The 17928-nt window shown below is 42.6% G+C and overlaps 1 protein-coding gene across 3 annotated transcripts in view; it reads right to left on the reverse strand.

The window, feature by feature from the left end:
• LOC129713010 (paladin-like) overlaps positions 1-17928 on the reverse strand; it is a 162411-nt gene that overhangs the window by 88481 nt on the left and 56002 nt on the right. For 2 of the 3 annotated variants that reach the window (XM_055661855.1, XM_055661854.1), the window contains exons 8-13: positions 11662-11813; positions 10462-10558; positions 7343-7447; positions 5000-5095; positions 3823-3957; positions 1323-1436 (exon numbers count right to left, since the gene is read on the reverse strand). In XM_055661855.1, the coding sequence (XP_055517830.1) occupies positions 1323-1436; positions 3823-3957; positions 5000-5095; positions 7343-7447; positions 10462-10558; positions 11662-11813 (699 nt within the window). The remainder of the gene's footprint in view (positions 1-1322; positions 1437-3822; positions 3958-4999; positions 5096-7342; positions 7448-10461; positions 10559-11661; positions 11814-17928) is intronic. The other variant, XM_055661856.1, reaches the window with a different exon arrangement.

Consider the following 17928-nt stretch of genomic DNA (forward strand, 5'->3'; position numbering starts at 1 on the left):
TTCCACATCCACTCTATCCAAGCCAGCCCAAAGCGCTGAAGTAACTCAGCGGGTCAGGCAGCATCTCTGGAGAACGTGGACAAAGCAATGTTTTGTGATGGGACCCTTCTTCAGACTGGCCCTTGTAAATAGTGAATTTTAGCCAAGCCTAATGCGATTTTATGGCAGTGTAATGAGACCAAATAGTCTCTCAATTCTGTGTTCCCAGATCTTGGAGCTATCAGCCTGCAGTATATCTGCCCTTTCAAAATGACATTTTAAAATAATCTAATTCCCATGTGCTAGCAAACACAGGTTCTGTGTCCCTCACATTCTCATCTGATATTTTAACCCAAATACCAAAATGTCTATTTTTTTTTCTTTTTAGGTGAATGATGATGATGCAATTCCAATTTTGACTTGCCTGACATCATTATGCAGGATTTGCAGAAAGCCTTTAAATGGTGTATTAATGCCATTAAAAATAAGTGTTTGCTGTTACATTTAAGGGGCTGGATCCATAAGACAAACTACCGCCAAGGTAATAAAATAGATTAAGACATTCAGTGGAAGAAGTAGGAAGAAAAAGCAAATAGGACAGAGAGAAGTAGAAATGAAGAGAAACGCAAAATGAAGACAATGTCATAATCAAACTTGGATTGTTTTCTCTGGACGTCAGAGGCTGAGGGGAGACCTGATAGAAGTTTATGATACAACGTGAGGCAGAGATACGAGAGACAGTCAGAACCTCTTACCCAGGGTGGGAAAGGCAACAAGTGGACTTTAGGCATAACCTTAAGGTGAGATGGGCAGAGTTAAAAGGAGATGTGCAGGGCAAGTTTATTTTATTATACAGAGAATGATGACTGCTTGGATCACTCTAGAGGCAAATATGGTCGGAGCATTTAAGAGTATTTTAGATAGGCACATAGATGTGCAGAGAATGGAAGGATCATGTGCATGCAGAGGGGTTTAGTTTATCTTGGCATCATGTTCGGCACAGACACTGTGGGTTGCGGTGTCTATTCCAGTGCTGTTCTTTGTTCTAATGTGAGCTAAAATCCTGTGGTAAAGGGCCTGTCTCACTTTCACGACCTAATTCACAACCTTGTGGGCATTTTACATCAGGCTAGAACAACGCCCTGACCCACTTGATGCCACGAGTACTACGACTAGCATCACGACCTACGACCTACCTACAACCTCCTATGACCGTGCTGCGAGTACTAGTCAAGGGCAAACTCGGCAGAGGTCGTGAAAGTGGGACAGGCCCTTTAGGAGGAAAGACCATTGCGTTATAACACTCTCCACCACGTTGCAGTAAGATACAGGAAGAACTTTACCTCCAAACTGGGCTGTGCCATGCCATAGATTGGCATCTTTGGAACCCTTCTAAAATTGGCCACTTTCATTTCTCTCGCGGTGCTGAGAACATCAGGAGCTTCGCCTGCACTCTGCTACAACAAAGAACATGTCATTATTCAACAGTACACTCACAATCAGACAGCTCTGTAAACTTACAGATTTTATAAACGTTCCCCTCCATTCCCAAGTCTTATGCCATTAACAGTAACAACATTTATACACTTCAACTTCCCATTCCAAATCCGACCTCTCTGTCCTGGGCCTCCTCCATGGCCACAGTGAGGCCCACCGTAAATTGGAGGAGCAGCACCTCATATTTTGCTTGGGCAGTTTACACCCCAGCAGTATGAACATCGACCTCCAATTTCAGGTAGTCCCTACTATCTCAATAGACAATAGACTATAGCAGGAGTAGGCCATTCGGCCCTTTGAGCCAGCACCACCATTCAATGTGATCATGACTGATCATCCCCAATCAGTACCCCGTTCCTGCCTTCTCCCCATATCCCCCGACTCCGCTATTTTTAAGAGCCCTATCTAGCTCTCTCTTGAAAGCATCCAGAGAACCTGCCTCCACCGCCCTCTGAGGCAGAGAATTCCACACTCACAACTCTCTGTGAGAAAAAGTGTTGCCTCATCTCCGTTCTAAATGGCTTACTCCTTATTCTTAATCTGTGACCCCTGGTTCTGGTCTCCCCCAAAATCAGGAACATGTTTCCTGCCTCTAGCGTATCCAAGCCCTTAACAATCTTATGTTTCAATGAGATCCCCTCTCATCCTCCCCTCATCTCATCTCCTCCCCTTCTCAGCTCTCCGTCAGCCCACTGGCTCCACCTCTTCCTTTCTTCTCCCCCCCCCCCCCTCCACCCCACCCTCACAACAATCTGAAGGGTTTGGACCCGAAACGTTGCCTTTTTCCTTCGCTCCATAGATGCTGCCTCACCCGCTGAGTTTCTCCAGCATTTTTGTCTACCTATAGCATTTATACAGTAACTTTATTAAAATAAACCAACCTCACCTACATGCTTATTTTGATAAATACCAGTGCAGCACTGTCACATTAGAATACAAGAGAGTCCATTGGATGTTTTTGTAAATTACACCAAAGAACAAGAGGATCGGGCCTCAGAGACTGGAAAATGGAAGGTGAGTGGAGGCAGATGTTCTGAGCACCTCTCTCACAAGTACCTCGCAGAAGTTTCCACAAGATGACAATGTTATGGTTCAAGAGGTAGAGTGTGGGATATTGAACAAATAAACGTAGAGGAAGAAACATGAAGGGGTCTCGCATCTTTCAAAGTGGATACATTGCCAGGCCCACAAGTGTACTCTGGGCTGTTCAAAGCAGCAAAAGGCGGAAACTGCAAAGGGTTTGACAATCATGTTTCATTGCTGGAGTAGTGCCAGAGGATTACAGGGTTGCCAACACACTATTTGTTAGCAGGAAGATATAAACTGCTACAGAATTGGTAGTTTAAGTGGTCATTCGGAAGTGATCAATTGAAAGGAATTAATTGAGAGAGATGGAGAAAACATTCATTTAGACAAGCACAACTTGACCAAGGACACGGAATTGTTAAGGGAAGTTTGTGTAGACTAACTTAACCGCTTATTTTGAGGAGTTGGCAGGGTGTAGTTAAATGTTTCCCTTTGTACCCTATAGTGTCATTATCTTCATGCCATTGTAACATTTGGGGCGGCACGGTGGCACAGCGGTAGAGTTGCTGCCTTACAGTGCTTTCAGCGCCAGAGACCCGGGTTGCTGTCTGTACGGAGTTTGTACATTCTCCCCGTGACCGTCGGATAGTGTTAATGTGCGGGGGATCGCTGGTCGGCGCGGACTTGGTGGGCCAAAGGGCCTGTTTCCGCACTGTATCTCTAAACTAAACTAAAGGTGACAATGAAAGTTCATGAGAGCAGTGCCGTTCCAGGAAGGAGCTGAGTTAACTTATTGCAGTGTAAGCAGCAAGATGCCTGCAGCCATGGGAAAGAAGTTCAGTATCAGGCTAATGGGCCTAGTAATAGTTCAGTATAGTCTAGATGGAGATAGAAAGACGACAATGTCTGGATCGTACGAAAGACAAAGCAGAGTTCACATAGTATCCTCCAAAACAAAAATCATAGACATTCCTGACACAATGCCCCTCAAATAAAAGATGGAGATTTATTTTGTGGCCTGTTGTGGAAATTTTCTGGAATCAAATAAAATACACACGATCCATTTATGTAACACCATTAATATAGTCAATCATTGCAAGACCCTTCACAGGATGCTATCAAACAAAGCGAGCCAGAATGTCTGACCTAGTTTGATCATGAAAGGGATTACAAACCAGAGGAGGAAAGGGAGGGGTAGAACTGAGAGATTTAGGAAGGGAATTCCTGAACAGAGGGCGTGGTTAGATTTGAGCATTTGCTCAAAGCTGATGACAATATGGGTCTTTAGTCTTTAGGCACAATGTTCAGCTTCAAACTTACCAACAGTCTGATGCCTTTTGTTATCAAGTCACAAGGTGCTGTAAGCTCAGACACATCCATGCCAGCCAAGAGCCTGAACATCCAGGGGTGTCTGCACGTCCACTTACTGAAGTTAAGTGAAAAGGCCAAAGGATACTGGAAGGTAACACACGCATTAGTTGTTGGCAATAGATCACGGTGAAGAATCTCCAAACTCACAACTCTTCAAATGCTATCGATCTGTTTATTATCTCACAGAGTTTATTCCAAAACGTATTAACTAGCCATTAGCCCAAGGTGGTTTAGATGCCTTTGTGGGAATGGGTAAAGTCTTCAAATTTAGTTTTGCTTCATTCAACACGAGGGAAGCGGTTTCCTTGCATTTGTGGATTTTACCAAAAAGAGAAGCCCTGATTGATGAGTAATACTCACATTTGTAAATTGCTGCCTGTATTTTGACTTAACATTGGCTCTTTACGTCAAGACACTGATGGAATAGAGGGTAAGTGATGGGGCCGCTTATTGCCCTACCTCCTCCACTCACCTCTCTTCACCAGCTTTCTCCCCCTCTAATCCATCAGAAACATACGCCACTATTCAACCCCAATCACTGCACTGCACTGCCCTTCACTGGCTCATGTCTCCACTCATAGCTGGATGAAGCTCATTACAATCTGGATTTATACATTAACAACAGGATTGTGTCAAAGTGCTGAAACTGACAATACACTGTGGGTGCCCCGACCATGGGTGAACAGTGAGGATGATGACGCAACTTTATAGACTTCCCTCTATACAGTGGGAACGTTGATTCTACTGCGGGGGACGTTCATGTTAATTTATATTGTGTATTGTGTTCGTTTTATTCGTATGGTTGTAAGGTAACTCAAATCTCACTGTACCAACCGGTGTATGTGACAATAAATGTAACTTGAACTTGAACATGAAGACACATGAAATGCAGATTCTGTCTTGAACCAACACAAAATGCTGGAAGAACTCATTGGGTCACACAACGTCTGTGGAGGAAATGTACAGACTGTTTCAGGTCGGGACGAAATGCCGTCCACCCATTCACTTCTCAGATGCTGCCTGGCCCGCAGAGTCCCTCCAGCACTTGATGTTTCGCTCAATATACTGGACGTTTTACTGTGCGAAATGCAACTCGGAAATAATGAAACATGTCCAATGCACGTACCTGTTCATGAAGATAGTAGTTAAAAATTACAAGGTAGAAATAACACTCTGTGCTCTGTAGTACTCGCTGCAGAAAATATTCCTTGGTACCATTTCCCTAAAAGGACAAGAAATAAAAATAAAGGCAATCATGTTTGTAGCTCTTCAGAGGCCATGAGAAGGAGAAGGTCAGCCTATCTTGTCTTTCACAAGAGTTAACTGCAAGGGTCACATTATATTGGAGATTTATTCCAGCGATACGGTGGGATCAGTTAGATGGCAAAGTTTGCTTCGAAGTAATGTCAATCAAACTATAACCTACTACTCATCTTCCTTATAATTCTCAAAATCCTCCACAATAGTGAGCATGTCTAATTACATGAGGCTTTTGAAGAAACTATTTCATTTGCACTAAAATGTTGTTTTTATTCCCTCCAGAATCATGCAATGAAACTGTTGGCATAGAATAAACCTGCCACACAGCGCACAATACCTGATACTTCCATTCCATTAACCACTTTACAGCCAACCACATTTTCAAAATTCCACTCACTTTGACTCCTCCTTGTGAAATACCACATTTGAAGTTGAGAAAGAATTCTTTTGTAATTCATTACTAGAAATTATTCTACGCAGGGCAGTTGTACCCCAGTAAAACATATCCATACCAGGAAATCAATTCTTTATTAATCCAAAACATCCAATTTTATATCTTCTGCATCTAATGCATTTCGCTTCAAAAAAAGATTCAAAGGAAGTCAAGTATTAAGTATTAATGTTCAATTCTACCAAACACCCAATTGGTCAGTAGGAACAGCCAGTGGACGAGAATGCATTAATCCATAGGTTGCCTTTAATGAGGTTGCTATTTTATATGAAAGAGTACGTATTTTCATTTAACATGAAAGCCTTGTGTACAGGATCCCAGATTCCATTAGTTTGCTGCAGTATACATAGTGTAGCGGTGCCTGCTAGCACACGCAGATATCGAACCCGGCGTTTGGAAGCAGCGGTCACGTGACTCGGGAGGGGATGTTGTTTTCACGCGGTTTTTCCTTTGCGCGCGTTAGTTCAGCGCTGACCACCGTTGTGGGCAGACGTGTCTGAAAAGCCTGTATGCTGGATATCGAACGTTTGAATAAAGATCTGTTGGAAACTCCAGTAGTCATTTCTCAGACCACTAAAATAGGATATTTAAATGCTTGTCATCAGTCCAAATACATCCATCTACTCCAATTGTATCTAGCTCTGCACTGAAAAAGTAAATCTGTCATCTGTTGTAACTCTGAGTAAACTGCCATGTGAATAGACACAAAATGCTGGAGTAACTCAGCGGGACAGGCAGTATCTCTGGAGAGAAGAAATGGTCGATTTCAGCATTTTGTGGCTATCTTCTATTTAAACCTGCATCTGCAGTTCTTTCCTACACACCACCATGTAAATAGCTATACTGCCAATCTAATTGCATTATAACAATATATATCTCTAGATCTCATCTTAACATAAATCTATCCTGAGGTTTTGTGCAATTTTGTATGTAACCAAATCTGCGATCAAATCTCTTTCACTTAGATCCACGTACATTAAAACGCAGTATCAGATTTAGGCAATTCACTTTTCTTGGAATAGAACCAATTATTGAATAATTTCAGTCACGCTCTCTTTTTAAACTTTCCTTTATCGCAGGCTTCTTCCTTGCTCTTGAAATGGGCTGGATTTTTCTTGTGCTTGGTTCTGCCATTGCAAATATCCACTGATACTTCACTTCTATGTCAATCTAGAAAGTGAAGTCTCTAACACAATGGCACTCCATAGTTCTGGAGATAGACACAAAATGCTGGAGTGAGTCAGGCAACATCTCTGGAGAGAAGGAATGGGTGACATATCAGGTTGAGGCATCTTCAGACTGAGAGTCAGGAGAGAAGGAGGCACAGAGATATGGAAGGGTGAGGTGTGAAAATGGGATAGCAAAGGGGACGAAGTTCATGGAAAATGTTATGGATCATCGTAAGCTCGGGGAAGATGACGAGGCATATAAAGATGACATTTTAAAAGGAGGACAGTCAGACTGTCAACCTACCATAATTCTGAACCTTATTTCAAGCAATAATCAAAAGTTGATCTGATTTGGTTTCCATTCATCACCCTCCAGAGATTCAAATTTCACTTTAAATGTGCAATATCCATGATTATCCATCTCCAAACTCCTGATCCACTTTACTGACCCACTGCCATGCTCTGCATTATTAAGAGCTGCTTAAATGCCTCACTTCATGGAAGTGACAAATCACTTCTGTTGCTTTACTGCCTTTTGCACTGTGTTCCTTTGTCCTCAAAACTTGCATTTCCCCAGGGTCTGACTTACCTGGACCTGGCAAGTCTCCCCAATGGCCTCCAACTTCTGCTTGTATTCATAGATTGTTTCTTTAATGTCGTGCATTTCGGAACAGTGTACGATGGCTGAATCCACCTGATTGAAGGAAACGCATCAGATGTAAGCAAGTTGCACAGGTGTGTTTGTCATCTCTGCTGACCTTGCTAAAATAAGTTCAAAAATTGACCACTGAAGGCAGGACAGTGGTTGTTGTCTATGGGGATTTTAGTAAGGCATTTGATTAAATCCTCTATGAGAGGTATAGACAGGGTGGTTCACTGTCAGAACCTTTTTCAAAGGAAATGTCAAAGACTGGAGGGCATATCTTTATGCTAAGAGGGGCAAAGTTTAAAGACGATTAATTTAGTTTAGTTTAGAGATTCAGCATGGAAACAGGCCCTTCGGCCCACCAAGTCCATGTCCACCAGCGATCCCCGCACATTAACACCATCCTACACTCACTAGGGACACCTTTTACATTTACTAAGCCAATTAACCTACAAACCTGTACTTCTTTGGAGTGTGAGATGAAACCGGAGATCTCGGAGAAAACCCACGCAGGTCACGTGGATAATGTAGAAACTCCATACAGACAGCACCCGTACTCAGGATTGAACCCGGGTCTCCGGCGCTGCATTCGCTGTACGGCAGCAACTCTACTGCTGCGCCACCTTGATCGCCCTCATGTAAGGGCTGAGGAAATGAATTTAACTTGGCATCAGGTTTGGCACAAACATTGTGACCCGTAGGGTCTGTACCTGTGCTGTACTGTTTTATCAATCTGAATGAGCACACCTGGGTAGCAAATCGGAACATCTAGTATGACCTTGGCTGCACTCACCGAACATTGTGGGCCAAAGGGCCTTTTACTGTGTTGTACTGTTCCATGCAATCTAGGTGCGCACACCTGGTCAGCAAATCTAAGCATCTACTATGACCTTGGCTACACTCACCAAACATCTAAACATGTGCTGATGGTAATCAGGGAACTTTGGAGATAATCTCAGCATTTACTCCAGTGTATCAAGCAATAACAGAGATATGAACTCTGTGGAGCACCTGCATTCCCACGGCATATTACAACGATGATATCTCATGTACTAAGCCATCAACGATTATTTATGCCCCTTTTATCCAATATCAAATGTGGCACATTATATTGGAGATTTATTCCAGCGATACGGTGGGAACAGATAGATGGCAAAGTTTGCTTCGAAGTTTGGAGAACGCACCCGCAAACTTAGTGGAGGGAGGGTTTAAGTGGTGGGATCACGTTGGAGGCGGCGAAAATGTCGGAGGATTATTTGTTGTATGTGACAGCTGGTAGGGTGGAAGGAAGGTGAGGACAAGGGGGACTCTGCCCTTGTTGCGAGTGGGGAAGGTGTACCAGCAACCCTAGTGGAATTGTTACAAAAGGATATCACAAAATAAATGATAGTTGGTTACGCAGGGAGCAGGGTCAGTCACGGGAGAAAACAGATTGAAAGAACTGTTGGCTAGGTGAGAATAAGTGTTCGGCACGGACTAGAAGGTCCGAGATGGCCTGTTTCAGTGCTGTAATTGTTATATGGTTGAAATCAGCATAAAAAAAACCCAGTAAGAAGGCAAAAAGAATTATGTTTATAAGAAATTTACCGAGTATCTTTTTTCCAAAAGTAATTTACAAATGCGAATGAGATAAATGTTTGAAAAAACATCACAATTGTATGGAAAGCACAGGAAATTATGAAGAATGGGTCTTTGAAAGGGCCAATATTTGGCATGGGCTGAACAACGTCTTTCTGAGAGAGGTGGAAATATTTATCAATCTAGGATTAAGCAGCTATATAAAATTTACTAAATTCACAGCTCCATAATTCAGAGACAAATGCAAACGTAATCATACGCAGCAGTAATCCTTTTTCCATAAATTCCAAATGAATGGCAGAGGATCAAAGGGAAAATAAAACCCATGGCTTACTTGAAATATGAATTACACGAGATTCAGATGAAGTTTTTGAGGTGGATATAATTATTACAATATATAAAAGTCGTTTGGGCAACAACACAGATTGGAAAGATTTCGATGGAAATGGGCAAATGTGGTGGTTTAAATTGGCATATTAGTCGGTATGGCTGAGTTGGGCTAAGGGCCTATTTCGAAGTTATATTCTAAATTCTGCCATTCTAATACAGAGTCATTCCACGCTCCTGAGAAGTGGCGAGAAACTAGGCCAATTCCATGAGCTCGCCCAAGATAAAGAAGGAGATAGACACAAAAAGCTGGAGTATCTCAGCGGGTCAGGGAGCATCTCTGGAGAAAAGGAATAGGTGACGTTTCGGGTTGAGGCCCTTCTTCAGACTAGGAGGTGGTGACTGAAGTGGTGGGAAGAGCAGGGGAAGTCAGTGTTCAATAAGATGAATGGACCATACATGGAAGTAATCACAGCAATGGAGGTGCAAGACCTAGAAACATAGAAACATAGAAATTAGGTGCAGGAGTAGGCCATTCGGCCCTTCGAGCCTGCACCGCCATTCAATATGATCACGGCTGATCATCAACTCAGTATCCCGTACCTGCCTTCTCTCCATACCCCCTGATCCCCTTGGCCACATCTAACTCCCTCTTAAATATAGCCAATGAACTGGCCTCAACTACCCTCTGTGGCAGAGAGTTCCAGAGATTCACCACTCTCTGTGTGAAAAAAGTTCTCCTCATCGCGGTTTTAAAGGATTTCCCCCTTATCCTTAAGCTGTGACCCCTTGTCCTGGACTTCCCCAACATCGGGAACAATCTTCCTGCATCTAGCCTGTCCAACCCCTTAAGAATTTTGTAAGTTTCTATAAGATCCCCTCTCAATCTCCTAAATTCTAGAGAGTATAAACCAAGTCTATCCAGTCTTTCTTCATAAGACAGCCTGACATCCCAGGAATCAGTCTGGTGAACCTTCTCTGCACTCCCTCTATGGCAATAATGTCCTTCCTTGTAGGGTTTTAAATGCAAGGATAAAAGGGCTGGGAATCAGAATTACATATTTGCAGCTAATGAACTCTGCTAACGTTCTCATTAGGGGAACTCAACTTCTTAGAAAATCACGATTACATCTTCAAACAGCAAAAGTAGCACTGACCTCTTCCACAATTTGTTGTCCTTTAGGTAGGGCTTTGGCAAAGTTTTGTATAACCCGCAACGGCTCCCTCTTTTTAACACTGCCGTTCTGGTCAGCTCTACAGAGAACAAAGGGGGTTGATTTAAGAAAGAAAAGCTTGCAGGCATACAGTTTCTGAGAACATCCTTTCATTTTTTTTTTTTTTTTAATATTTTTATTTATTAGAATTACAGTAAGTTACAGTAGTACAAGCCACATATATCTTATTACATTTATTGTACCCCTTCATTTTTTAAGCTTTAAGGAAATATAGAAATAAAGAGAGATATGATATATGATTTATATGATTTATAATCAATCAATTATTCCAGAAGTACAAACTATGTCAACAAAAACATAGATTCCACTTAGAGAAATGGGATGGATGACCAGGTTAGGTTATGAATGGAATATTGGCCGTTAAATTTATATTGTAACAACTGAGAAAGAGACCATTCGGCCCAACCATTCATGCAGTCTCCTCGTCAACCAATTCCATCAGTCCTGTTCCTCTCTACATCCTCTCGTCTACCCCTACGATTAATACTTTTCTCACATATATCCAGCAACACCCCTTTGATTTATTTTCCCATTCATGCGGCAATTCAAAGTTGACATTTGACCCAACAGCAAATTTCTGGGAAGTTGGAAGAAATTGGAGCACCCAGACACCCACACGTTCACAGAGAGAGAACATGCAAACACCACATGGTCAGCACCCGGGGTCAGAATTGAACCCAGGTCATCAAAGTTGTGAGGGAACAGCATTAACTACTCTCTACTCTACATATCAAACATGGGCAGGAAATCTTTAATCTGCACCCGAGTGAAAGAATGAAATCTCATTTTAAGATCTCATCTGACACACAGTACCTCAGGCATTGCACCAATCTCCGTGTGGGACAAGAATGTCAGGTGAGATAATGTACTGAAGTTCCTCCGTGAGAAATGGAACAACAACCTTCATGCCCAAAGGTTATCCCAACTAAGCCAAGCTGAATATAGTTGGTGAGAGTCAAATTTCATCAGGAGATTCCAGTAACAGTTCAAACAACAAGTTATGAACCTAAAGGGAAGTTCCCTAGAAACATCAAACATTTTGGAATTTTTATGACAAGAGATAGCTTATCTATATTTACAGTTTATAAATAGTTGCGAATACTCCTGGACATGCCGACTCACCCCAGCTTTTCAGGAAAGCCTGTCCTGTGGTACAGCACGAGAATTCCCAGGATCATTGCTAAATTTGTCCGGCCAACTCCAACTTGACAGCTGAAGACTAACGCAGGAGGTGGTCTTTTGGAGTCCTGCAGGAGCAAGAGATTTGGGGTCTCCTAGAAGAAAAAAAAGGATCGGTATAAATATGGTGGTTGCAAAGAATACTTTGGAAAAGATTTGCGTTCATTTTGCTAGCCAAGTAGGAGAATCGTCTGCTGGTTGTGGTGAAGCAGACAGTCACCCTGTTCAGGCACTAGAACCAAGGACAAAGTATATACACATCATGGAAAGCAATTTGTGAATGGACTTTTCTTTATGGAGTGCGACAACCAGCATGTTAAACAAGGAAATGATCATCAAAAATATTGATTCAGGTCAGAGCAAATATTCAGGTCAAAGAAACCTTAGATTTTAGAGTCATAGAATGGAAACAGGCCCTTCGGCCCACCGAGTCCACGCCAACTAGCAATCCCTGTACACTAGCACTATCCTACACACTAGGGACAGTTTCCAATTTACAGAAGCCAATTAACCTACAAACCTGTGTAAGAAAGAACTGCAGATGCTGCTTTAAATCGAAGGTAGAAACAAAATGCTGGAGTAACTCAGTGGATGAGGCAGCATCTCTGGAGAGAAGGAATGGGCGATGTTTCGGGTCGAGACCCTTCTTCAGATTGATATCAGATGACTGAAGAAGGGTCTCAACTCGAAACGTCGCCCATTCCTTCTGTCCAGAGATGCTGCCTCACCCACCGAGTTACTCCAGCATTTTGTGCCCACCTTCAACCTACAAACCGGTACGTCTTTGGAGTGTGGGAGGAAACCAGAGTACATGGAGAAAACCTACATGGAAATATGGAGAATGTACAAACTCAGTACAGACAGCCCCTGTAGTCAGGATCGAACCTGAGTCTCTGGCTCTGCAAGGCAACAACTCTATCATCCTTAGCCATGGATCTGTACCATAAACATTGTTCACAAATTCAATAATATTGCAATAATAATTCAATAATAAAAGATTCCCTTTAATTTTGAGGATGCATTTATGTTTATAATATAAAGAAGTGACACAGGTTCTGGCAATGAGGCAATCACAGGATATGTCAACTGAGCCAGCAAGGATCACATTCCATAAATAAAAATCATGTTTTCTTTAGATTTATCAAAAGTGGCACTTAACATGGAAAAAGCAGGCTTGGGTTAACATGGTCATTTGAAACATATACGATTGTTAAGGGCTTGGACACGCTAGAGGCAGGAAACATGTTCCCGATGTTGGGGGAGTCCAGAACCAAGGGCTACAGTTTAAGAATAAGGAGAAAGACATTTAGAATTGAGATGAGGAAACACTTTTTCTCACAGAGAGTGGTGAGTCTGTGGAATTCTCTGCCTCAGAGGGCGGTGGAGGCAGGTTCTCTGGATGCTTTCAAGAGAGAGCTAGATAGGGCTCTTAAAAATAGTGGAGCCAGGGGATATGGGGAGAAGGCAGGAATGGGGTACTGATTGGGGAAGATCAGCCATGATCATATTGAATGGCGGTGCTGGCTTGAAGGGCCGAATGGCCTACTCCTGCATCTATTGTCTATTATCTATTGCGTATTGTCATTCCAATTTCCCTCTCAGTACATTCCAAAATGGTTTACCGCCAATAAAGTATCTTTGAGTTATTGCTAATGTTAAAATAATGGGAATGCAGCAACCAACTTACATAGAGAAAGATTCAAGAAATGACAATCAGCAAGTAATTTGGTGTTTTGGGGGGAAATGTTGAAAATATATAAATATTAACCAAAAATGGTATACATGCATATTGCACCGAGTCTTATACATTTCGGAATATTTTGTGCACAGAGTCTTTAGCCCAAGGAAGTGCAATCAAAAACAAGAGGATATGTTTAAATGTGAGAGGGACAAGATTTAATACAAACCTGAGTTGCAACTTCTTCACACAGAGGTTGGTGGGTATATGGAATGATTTGCCAGAAGAGGTAGTCGAGGCAGATATGTGATGACATTTATAAGACACTTGAACAGGTAGATGGATAGGAAAGGATTAGATGGATATGTCCCCAACACAAGCAAATGGGGCTTAGATGGGGCATCTTGGTCAGCATAGACAAGTTGGGCCGAAGGGCCTGTTTCTGTGCTGTATGATTATGACTCCAAGTTGATGCTCTGAGACTTGAACCCCAGAACCTCTCAACTCCAGGGTGGGAATGCAACTAATTTGTGCCACAGCTGCTGGCATTCTCTCTTCTGTTTCAGAAAGATGCTGGGCCAATATGCACCTTGACTGGGTCGGCAGAGAAAATTGACGACTTTCAACACATACATGACAAATTACTGTGTTATTTTAGTGCACGTTAATCACGTCAAATATAGCAGTTTAAATTATGCAAACAACAGGTACTCTTCTTGAACATGACAACTTAATTCATCTGCTCCCGTTTAGATTTTGCTATCATAATGCTTAACAATAAATTTTACATGAATAAACACAGTAAATTCAACTGGACGGTTGTCTAAAAGATCTGTAGAGCAAGAGTCGTTCTTCGAATCCTGTAATCTGCAAAATGCATCCCTAAATACACAAACTTACAAAGTTCTGGCACACAGAGCTACAAAGGACGGCCTGACGAATGTAGATTATGATTAGTCTGCACTGCATAACCTGCCCAAAAATGGGAATGCCAAAATATTATGCAGAGGAAAGGAAGACGGAAGCCAAACTGGATTTAGAAAACTGGAAAAAAACAAAACAGACCATGCTTGAAAGAGAATCAAGCCCTTTGATTAAGTTGCATCGGACCTAAATATAAGCAAAATATCCAACACACTTTTTTTCCAAAATATGATGAGAAATAATGCAGAGCTTGTTCAACCTAAACTTCACAGGACTGGTGAAGTTGCACACCATACTCCTCCAGTTTCTACTGCTTACTGCACTCAAACGGACAAAATGCAAGATCTGAAACTAAGGTTAGGGTCAAATCTGGGTTTCTATCTGAATACACACCACAAGGTGTCATTACTGTCCGAGGATACGAGGGAGCAGCTGGAAAAGGGGTTTATTTGCCTGTCTAGTTCCTTCAATTTCTTGCGATGTGCTGGCAGCAATAGTGCTCTGGCTCTGTTAGGTCTGTCAAGTCGGGTCAATCTGAAGAAGGGTCTCGCACCCGAAACGTCATCCATTCCTTCTCTCCAGTGATGCTGCCTGAACAGCTGAGTAAAGCCCCCGTCCCACTTTCCCGAGTTACTCACAAATTCTCCCGAGTTTCCCCCTTGCTTCAAACTCGGAGAATGTCCGTAGCGAGTCCGTGGGAGGCTGTAGCGGCTCGTAATGCCAGCCGTAGGTACTCGGGGCATCAGGTAAGTCGGGACATTTGTTCAACATGTTGAAAAATGTCCACGAGTAAAATAAAACAGCCCTTAGTACCGACGGCTGGCTATTACTCCGAGTTTGAACCAAGGGGAAAACTCGAGAGAATTCGCGAGTAACTCAGGAAAGTAGGACAGGGGCTTAACTCCCGCATTTTGTGTCTATCTCGGGTTTATTATCATGTGCACAAGAACACGGTGGTACAGGTCCAATTAAAACCTCGCTGCAGAGGCACGGGTGCAGAGACTCAGACAACACACAAGAACATAAATTATAAATAGGCAAATCATACAACACAGTGAAAAGATATAACATGTTCAAAAATAACATATTGGTGCAATGAGAAAATCAAGTTTGTGGTAGTGCAGGAGGTGGTCTATGGTGCTTCATTGCTGAGGTTTAGTTGTTTTTTATTTTAGTTTAGGGACGACAGATGGCGCAATGGGCTAAGTGTTCGCTGGCGACCGGAAGGTAGCCGGTTCGAATCCCACTTGGAGTGCATACTGTCGTTGTGTCCTTGGGGCAAGACACTTCACCCACCTTTGCCTGTGTGTAAATGTAATGTAATTATGTGAAGCACTTTGGGGTCAATGCAAGTTCACTAAAAATGTGCTATATAAATAAGATTATTATTATTATTATTAGAGATACAGCGCAGAAACAGGCCCTATCGGCCAATGCTGACCAGCGATCCCCACACATTAACCCACTAGGGACATTTTTTGCATTTACCCAGCCAATTAACCAACATACCCGTACGTCTTTGGAGTGTGGGAGGAAACCGAAGATCTGGGAAAAAATTGGATTAGGTTGAGCAGGTCGGTTCAGATACGCAATAGTTGTAGGGAAGCACATGTTCCTGAACTTCATGGAATGCAAATTCAAGCATCTCTATCTCCTGCTCAACAGTAGCAGTGGGAAGAGTGTAGAGGCTGGATAGTGAGGGTCCTTGATGACAAATGCCACCTCCTTGAGGCATCGCCTCGTGTAGATACTTCCAATGGTGATGGACTGGGCCGAGACCACCACTATCTGCAGCCTCTGCATTCTTGTGCATTGAAATTGTTGTACCAGGCCGTGATGCAATGGTCAGGATACTTTCTACAGAGCGCCTGTAGAGGCTGGTTGGAATATCCAGTGACATACTAAATTTCTTTAAACCTCTATGAATGTGGAGTCACTGGTACACTTTCTTTGTGATTACATCTGTGTGCTGGGACCAGGACATATCATCCAAAAATGTTAACATCCAGGAATTTGAAGCAGCCAACTCTCTCTATGTCTGAAACCCATCAATGAATATTGGCACGTGGTCTCCCGTCTCCCCTTTTCTAAAGTCAACAATTACTTCCAATATGGGCCGATACTGTTGCTATCATTACTGCCCTCTGCTCTACATGAAGGAACTGATATTGACATAGAATGAATGAATGAATGAATGAATGAATGATTGAATGATGACTGAATGAATGAATGAATGAATGATGACTGAATGTATGAATGAATGAATGATTGAAAAAACTTTATTGTCATTCAGATATACACCTAGACACAGTGCACCTTGAACGAAATTTTGTTGCATTTTACTCTCCAAAAACCAGGTAATAGTTAAAAGTTCTAGGTGCGTCCATAAAAATGCCTCATGTGCATGGTTCGGTAAAATAAATATATATAAAAAGTTTTTAAAAAGTGTCAATATTTAAAAAGTTCTAGCCTCGGTTTTTTTGATTGTTCAGTAATTTTATGGCCTGGGGGATGAAGCTGTTGCAGAACCTGGTTATCCCGCTCTTCATGCTGCGGTACCTCCTCCCAGAGTTAAGCAGTATGAACAGTCCAAATTGTGGGTGTGTGGGGGCTCTGGTAATGCCCTTAGCTCTAATCAGATCTACACTGCCATCTAACAATCAACTCCTCTCACCTGCACCCTCTCACCTGCACCCGCCTTGCTTCACCCCATCTCTCTCGCCTCCTTACACTAGCTATCTCCACTCAGCTCTTTGTCTAGGTGAAGAAGTACTAGGGGGAGGCAATAGCGTAGGACTAAGGTTACACTTGGCTCATTGTGATTTGGTTGAATGATGGAGCAGATGGAGCAGTCTTTCAGTAGGGGGGAGGGGGAGGGGGGGGAGGGGGGAGGGGGGGAGGGGGGAGGGGGGAGGAATCTGTTCCTGCCCTTCATTCATATTCACATTCCTGAAGCAGAACTCTTCAATAATTCAAAACATTGCGATCATTTAATGTTTTTGTTTTATTAAACTGAATAAACAAGGATTTATTCTTTGTATCTGTGGCTGCATTTAGTGTAGGGTAAACATCACAGGGAAACATCACAAGTGGATGCTGAACGATGATCGTTCCCCCGGCACACCACCACCTTTGAAAGGGCTGCTGCCACTGTGAAATCTCGCACGTATGTCAGGTTGCGGATACGTCCCGACATAAAAGACTTCAGGGTTTCAGTAAATGGGGAGGAAGAAAGGAAACACAAGCATCGTCATAGTGGTCAAATCCTAAAGGACATGTGCTGCGATTAGCCAAACACTGAGCCGAGTACAGAAGTTTCATTCTCTTTCACTGTTTGTGATCCATTAGAAACCTGTGTTTGCCCGAGATAAGACCAGCAAAAAGTAAAGTCTGAGGTGTACAGGGAAAACACACTGTTTGACAACAAGAAACACCAGCACACCGACCTGCCTGTGGAAAGTTTAAAAAAACAAGTATGAGAAATACCAAAATAAAAGTCATTGACTGGGGCAAAGAGTTGAAGGGATGATCTATGTCCCACAGGGGTGTTTGATTTGTTTGTGTTTCTGATCTCCCCATCTATATGACTGGTTGTAGCCATTCTAGTT

The sequence above is a fragment of the Leucoraja erinacea genome, chromosome 34, assembly GCF_028641065.1.
Source record: "Leucoraja erinacea ecotype New England chromosome 34, Leri_hhj_1, whole genome shotgun sequence".
Lineage (NCBI taxonomy): Eukaryota > Metazoa > Chordata > Chondrichthyes > Rajiformes > Rajidae > Leucoraja > Leucoraja erinaceus.